At 42.5% G+C, this 26,282-nt stretch overlaps 1 protein-coding gene across 4 annotated transcripts; it reads left to right on the forward strand.

Moving 5' to 3' along the window:
• Positions 1 to 1,402: 1,402 nt before the first annotated feature.
• Positions 1,403 to 25,313, forward strand: stxbp1b (syntaxin binding protein 1b). Of its 4 annotated transcripts, none has more exons than XM_070905004.1 (19): positions 1,403 to 1,467; positions 7,770 to 7,819; positions 7,957 to 8,038; positions 9,116 to 9,192; positions 9,421 to 9,499; positions 9,658 to 9,761; positions 12,295 to 12,443; positions 12,983 to 13,067; positions 14,182 to 14,312; positions 14,551 to 14,658; positions 16,011 to 16,071; positions 17,478 to 17,543; positions 17,679 to 17,759; positions 18,462 to 18,600; positions 19,138 to 19,247; positions 20,342 to 20,443; positions 21,616 to 21,701; positions 21,841 to 21,998; positions 24,352 to 25,313. In XM_070905004.1, exons 1-19 carry the CDS (start codon positions 1,431 to 1,433, stop codon positions 24,426 to 24,428), a joined length of 1,782 nt encoding a protein of 593 aa, XP_070761105.1. In that variant the 5' UTR covers positions 1,403 to 1,430; the 3' UTR covers positions 24,429 to 25,313. The 4 variants fall into 4 exon arrangements, with proteins under 4 accessions (XP_070761105.1, XP_070761107.1, XP_070761108.1 ...); XM_070905006.1 differs by having other exon boundaries at positions 21,844 to 21,998; XM_070905007.1 differs by having other exon boundaries at positions 9,667 to 9,761; positions 21,844 to 21,998.
• Positions 25,314 to 26,282: the final 969 nt, after the last annotated feature.

Here is a 26,282-nt window from a genome sequence, read left to right on the forward strand (position 1 = left end):
AGCAGATAACTTTATTTTGGAGGTGACTCTGGAACACGTCACAGATTCACTGTGGTGGAGTTTCCATCAGGACAACACCTTTTCAACATCCTGTTGGCTGGAAATATGTCTGTTTTCCATAAGAAAATAGCTTTTTGTGTTGTTTACAGCAGCCAGAGATATTAGAGAAACTAACTGCATGGGTGATACTGATCTGCAATTTGCTTCAAAACCAATCCATAATATTGATAAGACCTCTCCGAACACGTTACACTCCTTGTGCTCTGGTTGTTTCTCCTGTGAAGCTTCTCCAACAGGAATCTTGCTCGGTCTGCCTGGTCATTATTGATCCTTTCATTTGAGGATCCAAATGAAAGAGGCTGGGTTTTTACATTTTACACACAAACAACAAAACATGGCTTAGAGGAACAGTGTGGACACAAGTCTCTCCTCTTCCTCTCGCTTGAAGAGCTCATATGCTGTTTACTTCTCCTCTGCTGCCCTCTCATGGACACCAAACCCAACAGCCACTTTATTCCTAGACTTGTCTGAAGTGCGCTCCTACATAATAGGCAAGATATATATACAGTGCTTAACAAATTATACTGGTGGATTAACCATAACAGAGACATCAAATAGTTTGGTAATCAGCATGGGGGGGGGGGGGGGGGGGGTTAACTCCCTGTTTAATGGAGCCAAGGCTTCAAAGTCATTAAGCAGCAGTCAGCAGAACAGACCATGCTTGAACAGAGACAGGGGACTGCCTCCCTCCCTCCCATATTCATGACCACCTGTTGTCACCTCAGCCACCTCCCTTGTGTGACGAAGACCGTGAGATGCGGTTGAGACCTCAGGAAAAGCCACAAAGTGGACCTTGAGTTGGCACTATTTTGTCACACATACTGAACCCAAGTTCAATCAGAATCAGAATCAGAATCAGAAATACTTTATTGATCCCCGGGGGTGGAGGGGGGGGGGGGCTTGTGCAGTACCGGTGCTCCCATTCAAGAGTAGAAAGTAGCATACATTTAGAGCTAAAAGTACGTACAAAATATAAAAAATAAGAAATAGAAAATAAAAATATACACATTTACAGTATTTAAGTGAAAAATAAAAGTAAAAAAAAATATACAATAACAATGTATATGCATGTGTATATATATATATATATACATATATATATATATGTATTGCACTGAAACATTTCAAAGAATAAATAATGAGAAGAAGAATGAACTTAACATACTTTTTAGCTCAAACAATCGTACTATTTAATTTCCTTTTGATTCAATTGCGCTGATAGCGCTCTGCCACTTCCGCCACCGAGGGCTCTTTATTTTGTACTTAATTGGAACGGAAGTGCGTCGCCAAAATTCCGGCGAGCTTGACGGCAGCTGTGAGACGCCGGTCAGTTGTCCGCGGAGAGGTGAAGGCGCAGCAGAGGGCTCACCATGGCACCGCTTGGACTAAAAGCCATTGTTGGAGAGAGTAAGTCCTGTTTATTTATTTATTTGTTTATTATTATTTTTGTCTTTTGATGTACTAAAATGTTGACATATCATCCACAGTGTATTATTATTATTATTATTATTATTATTATTATTATTATTATTCCAGAGCCCACATGGTTTACAATACTTGGAGTATTGTATGGGCATGAAGAAGTTGTCCCCATTACCAAACAGGAGCGCTGCTTGCATTATAAAACTCCAGATTATTGCTGGTCATATGGGACAAAGCAGCTCCTGGTGGAGACACTTTGTTGCGTGTGATGCGTAAAGGACGCGCAGACCAAATGGTTACCCGCCCCCCCCCTCCACCACCAATGTGTATCGTCACTGAGATGAATACATGTTGGACTGTGAAGGAAGTTCTTCCCCCGTCGCTCGTTGACCCGTTTGTACAGGCGTCTGTCCGCAGTACGGGAGCGGCAGAGTCCTGGTTCGGTGCAAATCCTGCCTCGCTAATCTGGGTCCGCGCGGATTAAAGCGCGTCGGCGTCCTTCTCAAAAAAGGAAGACGAGGAGCAAAGGGAAGAAGTGTCAGCGTTCAACTGCACCGATGATATGACTTATTATACCTGGATTATCAGTTATTAGTTAGAAGACATGTTTTGGTTGTAAAAAAAAAAAAAAAATCCCATTGCTGGTGTGTAATCCTCTCTATTTGGTAATAACGCAGTTATGAATGTTGGTAATCAGTCATCTTCTGCCGCCCTCTTCTGGAGGGTAGGAATTTTGTACAACTTGGCAACTCAGAAGTTGTTCTTATTAATGGCTTATAACTATGGGAAGCATTAGCAAATGATTTAATAACCGTTAACAAAAAAAATCATCATCCCATCTCCAAACTTCCATTCCTGGCCGAGGCTCTAGCTCAGGGGGTATTCAAGTAAAATTCGAAGAGGTCCAGTTAGAGAAAATGTCCTCAACCAAAGGTCCGGAACGTCCTAATGCCTAACATGCGTTGTGATTTAGTGTGATATATATTGAAGTAGCCTCGTAGTTGTATCAACGTCTGCATGTGATCAACAACTGGCTGTCAAATCAAAGAAAGAAACATTCTGACAATATTTATTGTCACTTAACATTGAACTATACAGATATGTATAATGTTCTTCTCTCATTAAGTAACAGAAGGGCTGCATTTCAAAATAAAATAAAGAAAATAAATAGAATAGCTTTGGAAAAATTGTGCATCTTAAAATAAAGTGCTTAATTTTAGAAAAACAAAATAAAGTGTAGCAGCAGCTTGAGTTTCCCTTTTTCTTTGTCAACTGTTTCACATCTTAACAGTCTCAACCAATTTCACAATAAATAATGTGTCTTCTCTCCCTGTGTCGGTCACTCGCCTCTCACCTCTCTCGTCTGTCTGTATTCAGAGTCGCGATGTTTAGCGCCTGGAATGCACAGATTTGATTGGCCGAGCAGCATCATGTGGGCTGGCGTAACTAGTATGCAATTGGTCTGTGAGTTTCCTGAGCTGCCAAACCAGCGCCGCAAAGACTAGAAAAGCTGCACAGGTTAAAATAGAAGCGACCCGTCAAAATTTAAAATCCCTTAATAATTTATTGGTCATAGGTCAGGGTCCGTATAGGACGGCGTCTGGGTCCGGACTCGGACCGCGGTCTGCCTGTTAGTGACCCATGCTCTAGAGAAAATTGTTAGAGAACAGGTCATTTCATTTCAGACCGCAAATGGTCTCTTGGGTTGGCATCTTTGGCACTGTATTAGACTGGTGACTTTGTAAATTCTCCAAAATAGGCCTTTTAATGTTGCTACTGGTGGCTGCAGATGTTCCACACAGAATCTTAGCACGTTAGGTGTCAGTCCTTGGCCCCCCCCCGCTTTTCTCCATTTACATGTTCCCAGTAGGACACATAATCTGCTGGCTCAATATTAGTGTCTGTTTTTATGCAGATGACACATAGCTTTATTTCCCTAACCCTCTAGATCTGGCTGTCTACTATTTCCTTCAACTGAATACAGACAAATCCGAAAGTCATTATCGTAGGCCCAGACAACACATGTAATCACATCTCACCACAACCTGGTTCATTCTCCACCAGTGTCACCACTAGCTGCAGAAATCTTGGTGTTACTTTTGATAATAATCTTAATTTCAATCAGTAATTGTCCAGTCTTGTCTGTACCCAGTTATGCAGAATCTCTAAGATCTGTCATTCATGCATTCATCACATCCCGTCTAGACTGCTGTAACTCTCTCTACTAATGCTTGAGCTAGCACAACTATTCCAGACTTTAGTTCATTGAAAATGCCGCTGCCAGGCTCCTCTCTGATTCTAACAATACACATAAGAGTACATATGACCCCCAATTTTATCTTCAAACTGTGCATTTTGGAATTGATTTTAAGATTTTAAAACTTTTAAGACCTAGATGGGACCAGCCCCTGGGTATATCAATGAATATCAAATCCCATATGAGCCTAAGTGTAGCCTGAGATCCTCCTGTGGGTCCTTTTAGAGATTCCAAGATCTAGACTGAAAAACATGGGCCTTTCAGGGCCTGGTCGCTCCGGAATGATTGCAAGCCACATCTCTGTCCTCTTTTGAATCTCTCTTAAAAACGCACTTTTTAAAATGCGCCTTGACTTAATTAATTCCGTTATGTGTATGTCTAATAATCAATCCTATTATTTTAATATCTTATCATATACTTTCTTTTGGTTAATCCTTAATTTTATGTTTAATGCTTTTATTTTATTGTCATTTTACAAGATTCAAAGATTCCAAAAAAACGTTATTGTCTATCACATAGTGATAGAAATTTGTCTTCGGTTAGGGGCTCACAAACAACATGCGTACATATACCCATGGAAGACTCACATAAAAGCACTGTGAAGCACTTTGTAATCTTGTTTTGAAAGGTGCTATACAAATACGATGTATTATTAGTATTAATAACAATAAAACGTTTGTTGTGCATATTCTCAAACAAATTTGCAGTTGATCAAATGACCATAAACCAACAGACACACAGTGGATATGGAGACTTCAGGGCCCCTGAGGACCCGGAACCCCAGGAAAGTTGCCCACTTTGGTAATTAAGCGTTGTTGCAGGTGTCAGTTGAAAAGCTGCTCCAAAAGGTGCAAGTGAGATAATCTCTTTTACTTTTTAAAGGCACATAATGTCATTATCAGTGAATGTGACATTAAGTAACTTGATAGATACGTTTTGACAGCTTCAGCTAACATAATGTTCCTTGGAGACAATCAGCTGTTGAAGGGTTCAAAGAATTGGAATTTTAAAGCTGCGTTACAATAAGATATACAAGATTTACAATAGAGGAACTACAGCACGGTCACGTGACTTCAACGTCACCACCACTGAGCTTCACTTTGAAGAGAATATAGATAGATATAGATATATAGACAGATAGATATAGAGTATAAACACAACGAGGCTGTAAGGGCGGACTAGTGAGTAGATGACTTTCTGTGTTCGGCATGAAGACGTTTAATGTCTCTGACAACCTCTGTAGCCTCATTTAGCCGCTTGTTAGCAACCGCCTTTTTTAAGACACGTAAAAGCTTCAAAAATCACGTATTTTATGTCGTAGAACAAAACGTTGAAATCTCTTCAGCTTGTGTGTAACCACAGACTTTATTTCAGGTATCTGACCAAAAAACCTATTCAAAAAACCCGCTGACCTCCAGACAAGGGAACAGGAAGTGTAAGAATGCTGACTCATTTCTGGGTTTTAGGACTCATTCCCGCAGCGCGATCTCCCCTCCCGTCACGTCTGCTCCCACAGTAAATGGTAAACAACAATGGCGTAGCAACTTAGGGTTCAGTGTCTTGCTCAAGAACACTTCCACATGCCGCCCAAGCACAGTACGTTGCTGAGTTGATGTAGTGTTTGCCAGAGCAGAGGAGCCGCTCGCCCACATAGTTATGGTTACTGTGATGAAAACACAACATTACAAACCTGGATTAGGCGGATCTATCTGCTGCCGCGGCAGCAGCCTGTTGTTGTTTATCCCGCCTGTGAAAGCTACACGTCAGGTGGCGTCCCGTTCTGTCACGGACGCTTAATCCTGTTGACTAATTGAACAAACGGGACCATTCACTGATGTGCCCATCATTTACCAATCTTTACTGGCTTTCTTCAGACAGCAGGCTCTGGCTGACTGGAGAGCATGGGATTAGAAATATCCTATGATCACGCTTTGTGACGAATCATACAAACTTCCCAATTATTGGCGTCACACTGTTGGCTCACCATTATCACGTGGTGCCAATGTCATGATAATGTACTTGGGATAACCATAGGAGCAAATGTAACCCTGGCCCTCTGTGGAAACAGCACATGTTGACTTATTTTGAAAGATGAGTGCTTGTCTGTGTATTTATCTGTGTGTGTGTGTGGGTGTGTGATGCCGCTTTGCATGTGATGTCACGTCCGCTGACACAGAAACGGCCCACAAATAGCGATGGGGAGCGGTGGAATGGTGGAGGGGGTGGGGGTGGGGCTGGAGGGGGGGTAAGAGGATTGGGAGCAGATTAGAGGCAGTGATTGCAGTGGGCCTGTCCCTCCCAGCATTGAGTCCCTTCATGTTCAGCGTGGCTTAAACCTCCCGGTGGGGGAAACTGGGACGTCTCTCATCAACAAAAGTGACAGGATGCTGTGAAACGCTGGATTTCTGTCTTTAAAAAAAATAATAATAACAGTTTCATCATCTCCCTATGTCACCCTGTCTCTAATAAGTTCAACCCTCCATTGCTGATTATATCACGACGTGCATGGTGTTATTTTGCCGCTGCGATGATCCAGTTTCCCTCACGAGGGATCTCATGTTATTCCTCTGTCCCTCTGTTTCCCTGCTGCTTGTGAAACAGGATTTGCACAATCAGGGTGTCATGAGATTGTGTGCTTGTGTGATTTTTTTTTGCACGTGTGTTCAGTATGTAAAGTTATTGTCATCAAGGCTGCTCACATTGAGGGGAAGATATTTGGTTACGCTTCACCAGCAGACAGATATTTCAGAAATGCAGCTGTAGTGCGTTACAGCGGCATTCATAGTGCTTTCTGATGCACTCTAAAACATTATAAATGTGAATTATAATGGGTGCTCTTGACTAGTTATAAACTGGAAGTTGACCGATGGGGCTCATAATACATTCTGACTCCCTATACTCACCTACACACACCTCAACAATTGACTGCAGTGAGGGCTCATAGTACGCTATGATAGTCACGCAGAGTCATAAGTTATCATTGTATGTGTCATGAAAAAGTGAAGTACATAGTGATGCATTTACAATAATGCATGCTTCATAATGTACCACTGTTGGTGGTAAGTGGTAAGTGTAATGCATTTTCATGCATTTAAAAGAATCCATGCTGCACTATAAGTGATCATTCATAAGTCCATAGATCCATGTTAAAATTAAGGAACGATTTAAAGCTACAGTGGGCAATATCATTGAATTGTAATTTTGGTTGAAATAACAAATATTGACCATTGCATGTCACTCACAATATCTAACTGAGGGACTATTCCATAGCATAAGGTGCTCACAGACTGTATCTTTACAGTTTTTGCTTACCTTTTGCTTTAACTTTTGCTTTACTGGTCTGTATGCTATGGGATAGCCCTTCATGTTTTTATTTTTTTTTTACTTGCAAACAGAGCCTGTGCTTTTAAAGTTTGGCTCAAAACCCATTTTATAAAATGGTTTCTGAATAAAACTGCATCTGAACTCCCTGTAATAATTTCTGCTGACAGAATTTCTTTTGACTATCCAGAGGAAGTGGCGGTTTGGAGATTTGCTTAAAGAAAAAAACTCAGACACTATATGAAGGACCTTATTGCGGCCCAGTAAAGGTCACTGTTTAAATGCCATTTGGAAAACTCCACTGTGGTAACTCAGTAATCAGTTTGAGTGACTGTCTGTCACCGGCTGGTGGAAGCTGCTTAGTCGACCCTTGCGTTCACTGAGGTTTCTGCAGTTCGACACTTGTCATACCTGCAGCAAGAAAGCAGGAGTAGAGCCTCATATATCGTTTCAAGATATTTACTTTTCTATTAGGAAAACTAAATAATGCACTGAAAAAAAGTTGAAAAATCATATTTTAAGAATGAATGTAAGTCACTGTCTGTGCATACATTACTATGCCATCACCCATCAAATTAGCTTTAGCCAAGCTAGCTCACACTGTGATCCTGGGTCTAACACTAAGCCGCTGAGAACTATTTCATCTCAAGTCCAGGTTTTATGTCGATGCCTTGACTGAACTGCAATTAAACTGTCTCCTTCTTCGCAGAGATCATGAACAACGTCATCAAGAAGGCAAGAGAAAAAGGGAAATGGAAGGTAGTGGTCCTGTTATTCTCATCAAGTTTGGCATCACTCTCCTGTGATCATGACACTGGATATGAATCACTCGAGATATATATCGCAACGGACTCCTTATAAAGGGCCCTGCTGTGTGTGTCTGGATATATATGTAGGTGCTGGTGGTGGACAAGCTGAGTATGAGGATGGTTTCCTCCTGCTGTAAGATGACGGACATCATGTCGGAGGGAATCACCAGTAAGTACAGCTACCCAGGTCACGTCAATTCACTTCAAGTTGTAGCCTTGAAATCAGTTGAACCAAATTTGGTGCAAGTAAACTGAATTCAGTTCAGCTAACAACATGTGGAGGATGTTTTTTGTAATGCCTTTATTTAGCGTTGCCTTAAAGGGTATAGTTCACCTCATTTCCAAGAGCGAGTGGTCGAAGATCGATAACTCACATCTGTGCTACATCTGCGACAGATGTTGGTAGGCATTTTTTCCACTTCGGACAGAGCCAGGCTAGCTGGTTCCCCCTGTTTCATGTATTTATGCTAAGCTAGGCTAACCACACCCTGACCCCAGTTATTTTGAATAACAAACAACAAATGTCAAACACATTTGACATACATTTTTCCATTTTGTTCGGTTATTTCTGGTGGTTACACACCTAACCCTAGCTTTAGCTAAGCTTCACCGTTGCTGTCGTCACCTACAGTTTAACACTGGTGCGGTCATTTATCACTGCAATCAAACACGTACGTCGTAGATGTACTGGTCTGGTCACAAACGGTGAGTCCACCCCTTCCAGCCACAATCAGAGTCGAGGTTTTCCCCGGTGGCCATGGTATGAACTTTTTACAAAGAAAGCAAAAAGTGTATTTCACTAACGTGTCACAAACTGTTCCTTTGAGACAGCATCATTATTTCAACATGGAAGAATAATGAGTTGGATTAAACTGCAAAAATAACCCGTTCAGATTGAATAAACATGGATAGCACTTACAATGAATCTAAAAAAAACTCGACAAAGAGAGCAGTAGATCTGGCTTCTTTCTCACCAACATTCTTTTTTACTGACTTTAAAATCGAAGTCTATAACTTATTCATTTCATAGCAAGTGAAAATCAAAATGAAAGCACATTTATGAGACGAAAGACCCTGCTGGCAATTCCTAAACCAAAGGCTGAAATGATCACGGGACCCCACACTGCAAACACGTTGAATGGAAGAAACGACATACTGAACTAAAAAAATGTCTACGTTGTCAAAGAACTCAACAAAGAAATAATATTTCTAAATTGGTTATTTCTGTTTCCCTGTGCTTTTCTAGTTGTGGAAGACATAAACAAGCGGCGCGAGCCTCTGCCCAGCATGGAGGCCATCTATCTGATCACACCCTCGGACGAGGTAAATGATACTGGTCCTGCACAAGCGTCTGTGGTACAGTGTCTAAAGTCTCTCATTTATGTTACATTGGCTTTCTTCATCCTACACTTTGTCCAGCATTGAATACTTTCTAGTTCTTGTAAATGTCACGTTATGATAAAGTAGGAAAGGCGCTGGGCTTTTTAGTCAGTATGAAGCCCTTTCGCATTCACAGTTCATAAGTTAAAACGTTGTCCTCTGCCGCCTCAGTCTATCGAGGGTCTGATTGAGGACTTCAGAGACCCGCAGTCCCCGAGGTACCGAGCAGCTCACGTCTTCTTCACCGACAGTGAGTAGATCCGTCCGACAAAGTGCACGTGGAACGTTCGCAAACTCGTAGTTAATCTAGACACATTCAAGACTGATGTAACCCTGACATTCTTTTATCGAACTGCGGACTAATCTCAGTCAGATCAGTCACCATTGTTTTTCTGCGATTCCTGGCAGCCATCCCAGACTCATTGTTCGGACTGCTGACCAAATCTCGGGCCTCCAAAGCCATGAAGGCCTTGACTGAGATCCACATCGCCTTTCTGCCCTATGAATCTCAGGTAAGACACTGTCTATACTGTGGGTTAGGCCGTGGCAGCCGCTCATAATCCACCCAGATTGGGTGGATGAGGACCATTACTTTATGGAAGGTTTGATTGGACTTTGATAGTTTAATAGTCCAATCAAAACTTGCTTTGCACTTTGCTATTCATTTAGTGAGCCATGGTGGATGCGTATTCAATTAAATTTCCAGTTTCATACAACTTGGGCTTATATTTCATAGTATATTTGATTGGCCACCATTCCAATTGCTGTGATCTGGGAACGAGGTGACAGCGGTGAATGGGTAAGAAACAAGCAGTCCAGATGACAGGACAGGTTGGAAACAAACCTCCAGGTTGGACAAAACGTATGTGAAAGAAAAAATAAAGGTGAACAGTCAAATGATTCTCCAAACCGTCACAGTTTGGAACGTTTACAACAACATTTCGTCAGCTTTGACCTCTTGTATGTACTGTAACCGAGCGTCTTGGGTTCACCTAGCTGGGCAGGTTTAAATATGAAAAGAATTATTTTTATTCTTCTCTCCCCCCGTCGTCAAAAACAGAATTTTGCCACGAACTCCTGCTTAACGGCAGCTCTGATGGGACACATTACCTCAAAATAGAAGCAGAGTAGCGCAGGACAGTACTGTAGTTGTGGGTACACCGTTTTCCTTTACAATGAGGGATTATTGCTAGATGCGCTCACTTTCACTTTGACCACCAAATTGGATTGGTTTGTTTCGAACCTGTCAGACCATCTGACTACTCAAGTTTCTTGCCCCATCGGACTTTGTGGCGATGTCACCGTGTTCCAGAGATCTCAGCAATTATATTGTGAGTACAACGTTATCATAGCTGATAGAACTTGGGGGCAGTGGACCTTTGTTAGGTGTCATGGAGGAAAAAAAAAGCAACCCATTTGTGCCCTTAATTTATATTCGTGCACAGCAGTTGCAAATGTTTTCATATCATATATGTTTTGCCTCCTCCTATAACTAACTGGATGACATCCACAGGTGGTTTTTACGGCAAAAACATCCATTATCCTGTAAGTTGTTCCATGTCTTGTTTGATTCTAAAGCAGCTCTAGGTGCTGTATAAATACTGTGAAAGGATCAAAACGAAACTTTCTGTCTCATTTGTGGTCTGGCAAACAGGAAGTTCATCACATTCAGTCCCCATGTCTCTATTTTCCAAGCTAAGTTACTGTTGTTGTTGCTGTCAAATGCCAACAAGTACGCTGGTACCTCCGTAGGCTTCCGGTAGTTGGCCAATCAGAAGAAAGTGGGCTTTTAGGGCTCAAATGAGCCGTTTGAGCTCCTGTCTCTTTAAAGCCCCTCCCCTGCCATAAAGAGACAGGAGCTCAAACGGCTTGTTTCAGACAGAGGGTGAACTGAGGGGGCCGCATGAAGGGCCAGGAGAAGATAAATAAGGATTTTTTTTTTAACTGTGAGTCATGCAAAGCTGCTCTAGTGGAGTCCCAGAATGAAAATATAGAGCTGAAATGAGCAGAATATGGGACTTTTAACCATACCATACCTGTGTAGTAGTCACCATTTGTGGATATTGTTGGAACAATGTCCGTCCTTTCAACTCAACCCCCCCCCCCCCACCCATCCTCCTAAACAGAAAGAGGAATTGTTCTGAAGAGGAGCAGGCCCACAGTGTTTTGTGTTAGATCAGCTTTAGCCTTCAATCCTCTGCTGTTGTCGTAGTTTTAATCCCAGGAGGGAGGGGACTCATCATACCAGCCCCACCCCCTCCCCCCTGCCCTCCACTCATCCCTTTACCTCATTGGCGAACGGAACCAATGCTCATGCTATGCAGCCAATGGAGGCACAGATGAGATGCGCGACAAGGCAGAGCGCAGGGATTGTTATCATGTGATGGAGTCGCTAACAGATGGGCGCATGCATACGTGTGGTTGTGAGTGAAAGGGTTTCATTATTGTAAACTTTTGAGTGTCAGTGCAAATATTTTTAGACAAAAGCTTCTGGTGGCCAATATTTTTTTTATTTATTATTTTACCTTTAACTGTTTTCAAGCCCAAATAATCATCATCTCCTGAAGAATTCTCTTTATAGCTAAAAAAATATTAAAACACCATTTTGGTCATCACAGAATACTAAGTATAATAAAGTCCTTCCTTGCTCCTTGCTTTGGATCAATCCAGGTTGAAGGACTCCCCTTAGACTAGTGGTTCCCAACCTGGGGTTCCTGGCCCCCATCAGGGGTCGCCAAAGCTCCACGGGTCACGAAGCCCTCTTGATTTTAAGGGAGTAAGAATTTGTATATATATAAAATGTAATATACATGCATTCAATTGATTTCTGCGAAGAAGACAACTAAATTTAAGAAATATACATAAAGATATCTCAAAAAGAGTAGACTACTTTTTCCCCTTTTTATGTGGGGGTCCCTTCAGAAAAAGGATGGGAGCCACTGCCTCAGACGACCGGCGTAGCATTAATCAATTCAAATGTTGGGGACAGGAATGGCGTCGAGATTGGACCTTACGCTGTCTCTCCGTCACGTCTTCTTTGTCCAGGTCTTCTCCCTGGATAAAGTGGATGCCTTTCAGGACTTCTACAGCCCCTTCAAGGCTGACGTGAAGAACAACATGCTGGAGCGCTGTGCCGAGCAGATTGCCACCCTCTGTGCTACGCTCAAAGAGTATCCTGGAGTCCGATACAGAGGGTGAGACCAACCAAAGACAACTCATTTCAATAGTCTCTCCTCTTTTTTTTTCTCCTTTTCTTTTTTCTAATTCTAATACCAGTCAAAAGCATGTGATAGCGACTACCAAGTCATCAAGTTTTGCAAAACCAGACCTGCTATTTTCCTTCCTTTATTATTTCCAGTCGTTTCCGTAATGCCGTTTTTTTTTGGATGGTTGTTTGTACAGATGTGTCAAATTAAAATTCTTCCAGCAGTTCCAAGCATAAACCCCTGATAGATAATTCAAGTAAAATATCCACAGGAAGTGTTGTGTTAATGGTAGCTTAAAAGCAACCATATATATCTGGTGTGTGTGTATATATATAGCATCAATCTCACGACAGTTGTTTAACAAGTTGGTAGTACTGCAGTACTGGAAATAACCCCTTTGGATAAGCACAACTGCTCCAGAATAGCAACATGAAAACATTTGTTGGAACTACACTGGGTTCTACATTCAAGGTTTTCAGGATTGTATAATGCTGTATGTGTGTGTGTGTGTGTGTGTGTCGGTTCAGGGAGTACAAAGACTGTGCAGTCCTTGCCCAGATGCTTCAGGAGAAGCTGGACGGCTACAAGGCCGACGACCCCACCATGGGAGAGGTAGGGGAAGTGGAGCTAAATGGGTGAACTACTAATGGGGAGCCTATTGAAAGGGACTCTCAGATGATGGGGGTTTTGTCCAGGAAGTTCTTATATGACAGGAAAAAAAAAATACAAGGAATACACCTTTCCAATGTGACGGTACAAATGTATTGGTGCTCGTGATGACCAACATCACCTTAGCAAAAATCTGGCATAACAAGCAAGTTACGTGAATCCATTCTTAATGGAGATTTTTTACAACATAAATACTCAACTCTGGTAGTAAAACAGTAAAATAAGTATTTTATTTGTAGATGTTTATATTTTGACTTCCGCTGAAGGATTATGTGCTCTATTGGTAGTCGTCAAGGTAAAACTAAGGCAGTGGAGATGTTGTGGTCTTTAAAGGATGGGAAGTAGTGTGGACACCCACCTAGCATTATTGAATGATGAGCTGTCAATAGCAATTATGTATAAATCTAGGGATATGTTAAATCCTAAGGCCTTGCATATAATGTATTGCTTACCTATACTTCCTTACATATCTCACTGTGTGGAATTGTGGGGGGTCGACTTTTTAAAACCACGAATTCAATCGTTTTCCTACAAGAGCGAGCCATACGTGTTATTAATAAGGCTGGTCATTTGGGATCACACAGATCCACTGTTTTATAAATTGTCATGTCGTGAAATTGAATGATTTGGTATGCTATAAAATAATGCAAATACCGTTCAGAGCAACTGCCAGACTGTATACAAAAGTTTGTTTTTTTCCAACGTGGGAGAGCAAATATGATTTCAGAAGTATTTCTAGTGCAGTCTATTGCACAAAAAGCTGAAAGGGGGGAATAAAAGGAGATGTACTTCTATTGTTGGGGCTCAATTATGGACTGTGGAATTCCTTTTTTTCTGGAGGGTAGCTTAAATTGAGGTTAGGTTAGGCCTGAGCCTGTTCAGTCACCGCTTAATACATAGACTGTTGATTTTCTTTTGTCTATGCTGTTTATACTGTTACATGTTTACATATTTACTGTGTGATGACTGAATAAAAATACTACTACTACTGCTGCAAAGTAGGACAAAATATCTGTCAGTCTTCCACAGTGTTTTGTGTCTGTGCTGATGCCCCCAGGGTCCAGACAAGTCTCGCACTCAGCTGCTCATTCTGGATCGCGGCTTTGATCCCGTGTCGCCCCTCCTGCACGAGCTCACGCTGCAGGCCATGGCCTACGACCTGCTGGGCATCGAGAACGACGTCTACAGGTGAGGACGCTACGGAAGGACCCCTTGGCGGTTGCAGAGTCACTGAGCTCGGGTGCACCTTTGTTGTCTTTTATTTAGTTTTGTTGATTACTGTGTCTGGTTATGTATTTCAGTGGTGGTGGGGTGACCCTATGTAAAACATGCACAACATGAAGATGATCAAATTCTTCAGTGTGGATCTGCATTGGAAAAACATTTCATTCCCACTGGCATGTTTTTTTGCATTCTCTCTTGTTAGTTTTGAGACCAGTGGGATGGGAGAGACGAGAACGAAGGAGGTGGTGCTGGATGAGGATGACGACCTGTGGCTGACTCTGAGACACAAACACATCGCTGAGGTGTCAACGTGAGTGGCTTTGGCTTCCTACTCACACATACACACTCGTGAAGTTTGGAATATTTTATTTTCACATTTCCAGTTTTAACAAGACATACGCAATACACAGAACACACACACACACACACACACACATATCAAATCTGATAAAGGTGTTGGCAAAGTGTCAATATGGGTCAAGGAGGGCCGCCGAATCTTCAGAAAGGTATTCATTTGTAAGAGTATACGTGATCTTTTCAAGAGGGATGCAGCTGTTCGTTTCCAAAAACCATCTGGCTGTGGGGAGATGGGAATCAGACTTCCATGTCACCGCCATGCACTTCCTGGCGATGCACAAAGCTATTTAAGTCCCTTAAATGTGCATTAATGCTTATAAAATTCCGGCTGCGGCTAAATGAGACTACAGAGGTCGTCGCGGAGGTTAAACACGGAAAGTCATCTACTCACCAGTCCGCCTTTACAGCCTCGTCGTGTTTATACTCTATTTCTGTCTGTCTATATATCTATATCTATCTATATTCTCTTAAAAGTGAAGCTCAGCGGTGGTGACGTTGAAGTCATGCGACCGTGGTGTAGTTCCTTTATAGCCTTTTATAACGTTAGCTTTTTACTTCTGGCGATTCCATTTACGCTTCATCATAAAAATGGTGTTCATTAGTGAAGATTATCTCGCTGAACAAAACGTGTGAGTGTCATAAACTTTTGTTTTGCCAACAATCTCGTTGGCTTTTTGTGGAGGGAACCAGGGCTAACTTCCGGGTTGGCCTACAAAAATAATTCCTGCAGCACTCTGAACGCAACCAAAGAATGAAATGCTAACAAAATGCTTGTAGCTGGCTAAATACATTAGATTTCAGCATGTCAAAGGATTATTTTTGCTCCCTCTGTCTACCAGAGAGGAAAAGGTGCATTGACAAACTCAGTATTATCAGTCTATCTCCTTACATTGCTTTTCTTGGAGAAATTATCCCGCTGAATGGCCAGAAGGGAAATACTTTCGTATTTACACCAATTTGATCGAATCACCAAGCTTGGACTTCTACAGTTTGTCCGTATACACTGGCATACCAGGTGTCAGACCACACAGCAGCTTTTAGGCATTTCTCTGTTGTTTGCCAGCAGACAAAAGTAACAAGGAAGCACCTTCACGCAATACAAAGTCGATGGAGAGCAATGAATTGGTGTGGGTGGGACTCAATTGCGCTCTATGGATGGAACGACCACAGGAGCAACTTCCTTCACCACAAACCCACAGCTCTGTCACAAAGCTGTAGCAGAGCAATATTCCTCTCGGTTTTCATTCATCAACTAATTTCTCCTGACTCCCCCCTTTTCTGTCTCTGTCTCACTCATCCGCACAGGGCTGTGACCCGTTCTCTGAAAGAATTCTCCGCCAGCAAAAAGATGAACACTGGAGAAAAGGTAGAGGACACGCTGTATCGCTCTGCTCTGGTTTCAGGATCCGTTACTGGGCTTTCTTTTCCTTCACGCGGTCGCACAGAGGTGGAAGGAGCCAAACCACTGTGCAAAAAAGTCCAATATTTCACGAAGTGAAAATAAAACGATGGGTGAAGACACTGAGTCAGCACAAAGTAGAACGTTTATTGTAAAATATACTTACAGTGGCTGTAATCGATAATTTCTCATAATGTTCTCATAATAAACATGTGTCCAATGACAATGTGAAAGGGGAACCTACTGAGAATTATCACCTGAATCAGCAGTTCCCCTTGGCTTTGTGGCGCTTTCAGTGAGTTTCAGTTCAGTTTAGATGTCTGCTTGCAACTTTACTCTTTTGGGTCACTCTCAGGTCCTGAGGCTAGTTACATGAAGCCGGTGGAGACCAAAAACAGAGCTGAAAGAGAGTGAATATTGGACACAAACACGACTCCAAATGATGATGATGTCGTTGGGCGTGTAAATAAACCATTTGCTCAAGAGCGTGTGTTCACAGCTTTCAGAAAACTAAACTAAACTTACTACTTAGTAATTGGCCGGAAAGTTATGCACAAGACAAAAAAAAAGGGCACTGGGAAATTGGTGCTGGGTGAGGATGCCAAAGATACCAGGTTTTGGTCTATGTGGGCTATAACTACCACTGGCCACCCCCAAAGCTCAGGCACGCGGCCGGTTGTTTGTTATTAGCATAGGTAACGCCCCCTAAGCACTATATAAGGGCAGGTGTGGTGCCGGGTGCAAATACTCAGGCTTACATGCCCAAGAATTGGAAGAAGAAGAAGAAGAAGAAGAACTTCAGCAGAAGTGAAATCGAGGTACTGTTAAATAAGCGTTCAAATCAAAAACCCAATGTAAAATGTTTGACTTTAAAAAAAGCAGACATGAATAAAGTCTTGGGAGAAGTCTTCAGATCCTTTACTTAAGTGAAAGTATCAATACCACAATGTAAGAAATACTTTGTTAAACTATTAAAGATGTACTTGGTTAGTGGAGTGTATAATTATAGAATTACATTATTGGATTATTATTACTCACGTAAGCCGTATTTGTTGCTGCTTGAGGTCAAAAAACGATTTTACATACCGTTGGGTACTTCAATCCAGAACACTGCGTCTCATTTTATTAACAGATTATATGTTTTGCATGTAAAATATTAGTGTGTAACGTAACTGGTAACTGTAGCCGTCAGATGAATGAAGTGGAGTAAAAAGTACCATGTTTTCCTTCTGTTATTAGTGAAGTAGAAGTATCTCAAAATTTTGAAAGTACAGTACTTGCAGCAAATGTATTATTTTCACCACCACCACTGAGGATATTAGATTAAAGTCAAGAGGGTAAACTCTAATCCATCACTCATTTGTGTCTTTCAGACCACCATGAAGGAACTGGCTCAGATGCTGAAGAAGATGCCTCAGTATCAGAAAGAGCTCAGCAAGGTAGGAGCAGTAGTAGTAGTAGTAGTAGTAGTGCCATGCAGAGTTAGTGTAACACTCATTCAGCAAGAAAAGAAAGCACTGTACGATGAACTCTGAAAAACAAGCGTCTTTTAATATTGTTTGCTCTGACCTCAGTATTCAACCCATCTCCACCTGGCTGAGGACTGTATGAACCGCTACCAGGGCACTGTGGATAAACTGTGTCGTGTAGAGCAGGTAAATCACAAACAAGACAACTCTGCTATGACGTTAGAGTCTGTCTCTGAGACCGTGTGATAATGTGGGAAGCGAGGCGACCTACCCCTCAATGTGGCATTCCAAAGCAAAGACACTGGGCGCGGTGCAAGGGACGGGTACATGCCAGTGTTCTAAAAACAACGGGAAGTTGGGCCAGGTGGTGCCAAAATTGCACTCCTGAGTCACAACTCAGTCAAATCTGAACACAAAGACATGATACACACATTTCTATGGAATAAACGTCCGTAGATTCACTCAGAAATCAAAGGAAAAAAAAGACGAAGAGCTTGCCTGAGACTAACATATCTTAAGTTCCCTACTAACTGTCTCTTGTTTGTTCACACAAACAGAAATGGAGAAAAAAAAAGACAATTTGCAGTTTCAGGGTGAGCTACATGCTCGTATCCATGGGCCGGCGCTTCTGTATAGCGCTTTTAAAGTACTTAAAATGGATAAATGAATTAAATTCAGACCAGTGTTGAGGGTTTATGTGGAAAGGTTTGTTGATGGGATATGAGAATATTCATGCTGACCCCTATGGAGGTAACTGCGGGCCACACGCTGGCTCTCCTCTAACGTCCAAGCTAGATTTCTACACAGACATATTCCGATCCCATGTGCTGATAAAGTGGAACTCGTGTTGAGCTTTTGGGCCTCTCCTGTCCTGTCTGTTGTTTTAAGGATCTGGCAATGGGCATAGATGCAGAGGGAGAGAAGATCAAGGACCCCATGAGGCTCATTGTACCGATTCTACTTGACGCCAACGTCAGCGTGTCCGACAAGATCCGCATCATCCTGCTCTACATCTTCCTGAAGAATGGTCAGATATCCGCTCTCTTGTTGCTGTTACGTAATATTTGGAAGGAGGGAAATGCCAGCGTGATGATGAAGATGCAGAAAAGCCCACTCAGAGTCTTTTGATGGAATCTTAAAGCTGGAGTGTGGGACTTTTACATAGAAATGAACGTTCCGTTACATTTAAGCCGTTGCATTCAAGCCGTGGCTTGACGTAGACTTCAGATAGTTCCAGGAAGTTCTTGGATGCAAAAATATAATACATCCATGGTAAATACAGAGAGACAGAACTGCAACACAACTCCCTCTCTACATGGCTCTGGGCTACGGAAAAACCTGTAGGCCTACAAAAGAGAACATTCCGCACTCCAGCTTTAAATATGTATGCATTCATGTTTTGTTCTTTTGTTTCTTTAGTCATAATCCATTCCTATTTTTTTTTTCTCCTTGTGCTCGTTTGCTGCATGCATTATAACATATTTGTGAATGTGCGTGCTCTCAGGCATGTGTGTTGACTGAAAATCTATGCTGCATGTGTTTGTGTATCTTTTATGTGTGTAAGGTGTGACTGAGGAGAACCTGTGTAAACTCCTTCAGCATGCCAACATTCCACCGGAGGACAGTGACATCATTTCCAACATGGCCCACATGGGTGTTCCCATTGTCTCTGAGGTGAGCCGTCCTGGCCCCAGGACTTCAATGCATCATCGTGAAGCATATTAACCGCAATCTTGAGCAGGTTGTTCCCAGGTCCTTAACGCTTTCGAAGGTGTCATGAAACACCGTCCTTCCTGCTTCCTATTGTGCACAATACAGCAGCATGGTCCTTCAAGTTGATATTCCAAATGGAAAACTGTGATCAAGATTTCTCAGTCTCAAAGTTTCTGAGATGCAGTAATGCATGCAATGCATGCTACATGCAAACACAATAATTACTGTTAATGTGTTTATTATCATTAGTTCCTATTGAAGACGTGCATTTTTAAAACAGTTCACAAATATATGGTTTCAATTTTTTAAAAAGATTCAGTCATTGTACTTTTTTTTTTTTTTTTACCAAATGTTACTCAAACGGGGAAAGTGCATTTGTTGGGGACTATTTATGAATCCACATTTGGTGCTCTAGTGAGTATTTAGGGGGGCAGCAGGACGGTGTATGTGGGATTGAGTCAGTCACAGTCACACAGTGTGAGTGTGTTTGTGGTCATGAAGGAACATGTGGCCCAGTGTCACAGTATTTTCAATAGTTTTTGGACAATGGAGGTATATTGTGCTGAGAAATAAGACATACCAGGCTTATAGGCAATACTTGTGAGCAGGATAAATTGATTTTTCCTGGGATTTGTTGACAACAAGAAAATATCAAATATCACCAGAGTTATCCTTTAAATCTGTCAAAACAATTGTAATGATAAAAAAAAATCAGCAGCAGCAATCGTGGATGTTTTGGTTCCCCAGGTGAACTCTCATTCAGGACCTGCATGAGTTAATCAGCTGTACGCACATGCTGGCTAATACTGAGCAAGCCCAACTGTGCGCTACCCACAGAAAAACCAACACTGGGGTGAGAAAGGGAAACTGAAACCAACTGTAGGCTGCTTAGAGAAAACCCCAAGAGGGACTTTGTGGTGGTAGTAAACCCTCAGTGGACCCCGTTGAGCATGCTTGTTGAGACGGGACAAATTTGGAGGCATCACCAGAACTGGTTCCAGGTGACAGCGCGTGTGCTCATGAAAGCACGAGTGATCAGTGTTGTTTCTTTACAGGGCACCACCAAGAAAGCCAAGAAGCCAGATCGTAAGGAGCGAATCAGTGAGCAGACCTACCAGCTCTCCAGGTGGACTCCTCTCATCAAGGATCTCATTGAGGTACAGCTGGCTATTACCATGCAGTATGCGGTATGACTGCACACTGACATTGGGGATTAGTGCCACTGGACTTTGTCTGTTTTCCTTAACTAGTACAGATATGCATCTTAGAGTATCAGCGTTTTAATAATGTTATATCAAGTGCCGATACTTAACGTCAATTTTCTTAAACAAAGTTATAGAAAGAGTGAGTGCCCATGCTGGAACAGACAGCGTTCTCTTTTCTTTCTTTTTTTTATCCACACTGTGATTTTACATTGTCAACAAAAATGATGAATTAACCCATTAAAACATTAACTTTAAATGAGTTCCTCCATCGTTTAGCTAACCACTTCAATAAAAACACTTTTCTCTCATAAAGGACTCAGCTAAGACTGAATAGACTAGGATTCTTGGTGTCAAACGTTGAGAAATCACACAGTTGCTGTTACTTGGTCAGACTTGTGTCTATGTTTGAGCTGGGCCAATGGCCAGCATCTCAGTTTTATCAGAATTGTGTAGCAGGAAATGACGTGACGTCCAGTTTCAGCACATACAGCCGAGTATCATCAGCATAGCAGTGGAAAAGAATTCCATGACTCTGTATAATTTGTCCAAGAGGTGAAATATAAAGAGAGAAAAGCAGAGAGGTCCAAGAAGAGAGCCCTGAGGTGCTCCATATTTAACATCAGGAAAGTTTGATGTGGTATTATTGTAGGGAACACACAGCGTGCTTTCAGATAGGTGAGACTTTAACCACGTGTGAGCCAGGCCAGAGAGGCCAAATGGATTTCCTAGTCGGTCGAGTATACCGTGATCAAGTGGTATAGGTCCCAAGTGGTTAGAGACAGGTCGATAATTATTTAGAGATAGTGGATCAAGGTGTGATTTCTTAAGTAGAGGTTTAACCACAGCAGTCTTAAAGGTATTGGGGACAGTGCCAAATTAACAATATTCAACATTGTAGGTCCAAGAAATGGCTAGAAACCTTTACAAAGTTTAGCTGATAGGTCAGGCAGGCAGGTGGTTGGTTTAAAAGCTAACATTGCAATGGTTGCAGTGAGTTACAGAGGAGCACAGTGAATATTTTATCCCCCCCCACCCCCGTAATGTTAAATTCGTCTGAATGTGACTTGAGACGGCATTTTGGGTGAGAACTATAATATGGGTGTCATTTTAATGTGTTCCCACAGGACGCCATTGAGGATAAACTTGACCCCAAGCAGTACCCGTACATTTCCCAGCGACAAGTGTCTGCCAAAGCTAGTGCTCCAACAAGGTGTGTTCAAGGTCTTTTAATGCATGTTTCCTATTACTTCCATAAATGGCTTCAATAACTAAAAAAAATAACTGAAGTAGATTTGAGCCACTGTTATTGTCTTACAATATTGAATTATTACTATTTGCTCGTTTCACAGCAGTGCTCGCTATGGTAACTGGCACAAGAACAGGGGCCCCACAGAGATGAAGACAGGGCCCAGGATCATCGTCTTCATTATCGGCGGGATGACGCACAGCGAGATGCGCTGTGTGTACGAGGTCACCCAGGCCAATGGCAAGTGGGAAGCCCTGGTCGGTGAGTAAATCTAAAAAAAAGTATTTTTGCAAGTTTGAATATTTTAATTTTCATTACAAAAGCACATACAGTATATAGCGTTTGACCCAGAAAGTTATTCCTATAGGGGGGGAGTCGACGATAGCATGACCTGGTAATATCCTGGTACAAATGGATATGTCCTCCTGGAGCGTTTGGATCTTGCTGATGTGTTCGGAAATTGCATATTTATGTTCCCCGCGCAGCTTATTCAGCAGAGCTTGACTTCACTGTGTAACGGCATTAATGACATTCCCTGGGTGAGCTGATATGTTTTTGTGACTGCAGTGTCAGGTACAGGAAGGAGGAGAGAACAATTGAATCTGCAAAAAAAAAACAAAAACAAAACCCTGCAGTTCAGATTTCAGCAGGCCTTTAGTCATACTGACCTTTTCAATACCTCAAGACCTCTCTGAATGCATTGTTTGTGTATCCTGCACACTAAACACGCTTTCATCCAGGATTCAGCACTTGCTGAGCTTTCAGGCTTGTGTCCCCATAGGTTCCACCCACATTCTCACCCCCCTTAAGTACCTAAAGGAACTACAGCACCCAGACTTCCTGGACCCCAGTGCCCCGCCGGAGGGCACAGAGGAGCCGCCTGCGGAATGAAAAGACGCTTTTGGAAGTAAATAAAACTCGAGTCATGGCGTGATTTGTGAATCCCCGTGTTTCCCCCACGTCAGCCCACCTGCCCATTGTTTTACCTTTCAACCGCTGACCCCCCTGCAGTATTTGTTGTCAATGACTTTCACTGACACTCAAACGCTGCCTCATTGTTTGTGAAGTAACTAACCCTGGTCCTCAAGTTTCATATCTATGTCCTGACGGTGAACCTGGGGTTGACAATTTCTGCAACTTTTTCTGCAACCAACAATCCCTCACACCCACTTTGATGACCAGGCGTGTGGAGATTTTTCTTAAAGGTCCCATATTGTAGAAAGTGAGATGTCTTTTTTGATTATAAAGCAGCTCTAGGTGCTGTATGAATACTGTGAAAGTATCAAAACGCTCAGTCCACGGAGAAATGCCCCAGCTCCCAGCAGGTCATCTGATCCAGGCACAGCACCACCACCAAGTGCAGGGACGCTCATCCACCCGCTCAGTCTGTCTGAGTTATTGGAGCACTCTGCTCAGGAACTACTCTTCAAGTGTTTGGAGGTTGTACAGTTTGTCTCAAACGGCTTGTTTCAGACGGGGGGGGGGGGGGGGGGGACTGAGGGGCTGCAGAAAGGGCCAGGACAAAATACATAAGGACTTTTTTCAACTGTGAATCATGCAAAGCTGCTCTAGTGGAGTCCCAGAATAAAAACATAGAGCTGAAATGAGCAAAATATGGGACCTTTAAGCTCTCTGCTTACTTTGTTAATTCAGAAAACAACCTTGCTAGCTAGTGTGAGGTCCATCCAGAAGTTCAATACAACTGCAATCTATAACTTTTGATTTTCACCTTGGTTGCTCAGTTTCTGAATAAAACCTTCCATAGTCATTTTTTTTTCTCCTCACGTATTTTCCTGTGGTGTTGTGCCTTTTTTATTCCCTCCAGGGCCATCGTTGTGATTTGTTTCCCTGTACTGCCACTGTTCTTCATCTTTTTGTAGATATAGTAGTGTAGTTCTTTCTTTTCGTCCTTGTGCTTCAAGGGAAGAATGTTGCTGTTGTCTCTGAAGTGTTTTATCTTTCAGTTGTGTGTACATTGTTTAGTTGCAATCTTAATCACTGACCAGCCAAGACACCAAAATGAACCGTGCGTCAGGTGATCAGGTAGCACCACCAAAAATGGTTTCTCTCCCCAAGGCCTAGTCATCCACCAAATTCATTTAAGTCTGTTTCTTAGTGTTCGGACTGGCAGTGGGGATATTGGATTGTAAGTGCGGATGCGAAAGGCTGAGCAGAGCTAATGTTGCTGAGCACGCCACATCAAATAATGCCTGTGAGAGGCCTGTGGACTCTCCACCATCTGAAATTCATTCAAGTTACTGGATGCATTTGCTGCAGTTGCTCTGCTGAAGTAGTTCCTGGCTTCGCCTGTTGTATTGAAAAACCTTTACATTGCCTACAGATTTCTAAATGGCAAAAAAAGTGACGCACATCAGAGCCATATATGCGTGCCATCTTTCCTTGAAATGAATGGGATGCCATCATGCAACGTGATATCCAGTTCTCTTAATACATCCATGGTAAACTGAAATAGATAAATCATTTTGCTGTTTAGCTATGCTTGGAATTGCAAAGCGTATGGACCAATAGCCTCGCCTAGTCAGGCACTTTGGAGGAAGGTCTGGCTCAACCCATTACCATTCAGCGTGATCATACATCGGCTTGTGTCTTTCAGGATCAACTGAAATCTTCACCCCTTCTCGCCTTCTGAAAGCCCTCAAAGACTTGGAGAAAGAGGAGCACGCCAGTTAAGAAGGTCCTGTAGTGCTCGCTCCACAGCCCTCATACAGCAGTTACACCAAACTACGCCCCCCCCCCACCCTCTACCTTCCCCTGGCATGACACGTTAATTATACACTTGATGTCGCATCGTCATCGCCATTGTGTCGAACTTCATGATGATGATGTTTGTCGAAGTTTATTCGAAGAGAATGGACTTGTGTTGAATGTTGTCCACTGTACATTGTGGGATGTTTATTTCTTTGGAAAAGTAAAAATGAGTTTAGATGACTGGATGAGATTCGGGGACTATGGGCTATAAAGGGAAAGTGCTTAAAGAGTTTACTTTACAGTTGTGATGGTCTTTTTCATTGAAGACTCATGGATTTGACACATTATCCGTGTATTAATTCCTGTTGTATTCTCTCCCCCTACCAATACCCACCTGTCTTCTTCTTCTTCTTCTATTTTGTTGGAGCGTGCTAGTGTTTATGTAGCGCTTTTCGTGCAGTAGCAACCATGCCATGCTGTGTAAATCATCAAATTTACAGTGATGTCTCTGACCTTGGAAATGCCAACATTAAGCCACTCCACTAGTATATTTAGCTGTAGACGAAGCGTTGTGAAAGAAAAAATATACAGTATAGTTTGTCTCTAGTGCTTTGTCTCCATACCCCATACATGTTTTTTTGGCAGTGTATTTTTTTTTTGTCCTGTAGAGATCCAGTTCCCTTTTGGTTCCCTGTGTTTGACCATAACGTTATTGTTGTGTAGTGATTCTCTGTAACTAGTTAATCCACTGTGTGCGAAGAGAGATGTCAGTATTATGAGAAGCCTGTGCTTTTATGTCCACCCCCATGTACAATACTTGCTGCAGAATGTGTGTTGAGCTAATAAAGTGGCTGCCATTAAACTGTTCGTTTGGCTTTTGTGTACTCTCTGTGAGGTCAGAATGAATGTGAAACTGTTGTGAGTGCTCTGAAAGTACAAGGTTTTAGAGCACGGTAAACTGCAGATCGTAACTTTTAGTGGTCGGGCCGTGTCAAGTCAATTTCATTATATAGCCCATGTATCACAAATTTAGGGCCTTTACAATCTGTACAGCATCCTCAGATCAAGAATAAGTAAAAAACTGAGAAAGTATCAAAAGTAAAGTGATCCATTATGCAGAAAGTTTATCTGCACACTAACCAAGTCTGGATAACCAACCTGCCTCAGGGCCCCAGACCCTGGGGGGCCCCCAGCAATTATACGTCCATCTATCCATTTTTCTGCTGCTCATCCAGGTTCAAGTCACCGTGGGACAGTGAGGTAGGTCGGCTGTCCCTCTCATCAGCCACGTCCACCGGCTTTTCCTGGGGGATGTTGAGTCGTTTCGTGGCCAGATGGGATACATTCCCTCCAGCGTGTTCTGAGTCTTCCCCAGCAGTTAGACATGCCCGGGTAGCATTCAGAGGGAGGTGTCCTAATCGCAAGCCCAAACCATACGAAATGGTTTCCTTTCACCGCAAAGGAGCAGCGGTCCTCTGCCAAGCTCTTGCCAGGCATCCAGGCCCATCCCTAAGGGTGTTGTATCAGACCAGTGTTGGGAAGAGCGAGCTCAGCTACATTCCAAACCCTCACATGTGGTCGGCCGAACGCAGTTCGTTTGTGGTACTTGGACAAATATTTGAAAATAAACCACTAAAGCACAATATGCTGACGAGGGCCTCAAGGTAGGTCCTGCATTTTCTACATCTTGTGGCCCCGTTTTGTAGAGGGGCCTTGTATCAAAATTTAGTTTTGTAATATTAATTCAGCCCACATTTCAGTATGTGTAGTCAGATTTTTTTTTACAAGGTCTCAACTTGGACACAAAGGCGATAAGACCTTCGCAATTAGAGCTCC

This window comes from Enoplosus armatus, chromosome 4, assembly GCF_043641665.1.
Source record: "Enoplosus armatus isolate fEnoArm2 chromosome 4, fEnoArm2.hap1, whole genome shotgun sequence".
In the NCBI taxonomy this organism is placed as follows: domain Eukaryota; kingdom Metazoa; phylum Chordata; class Actinopteri; order Centrarchiformes; family Enoplosidae; genus Enoplosus; species Enoplosus armatus.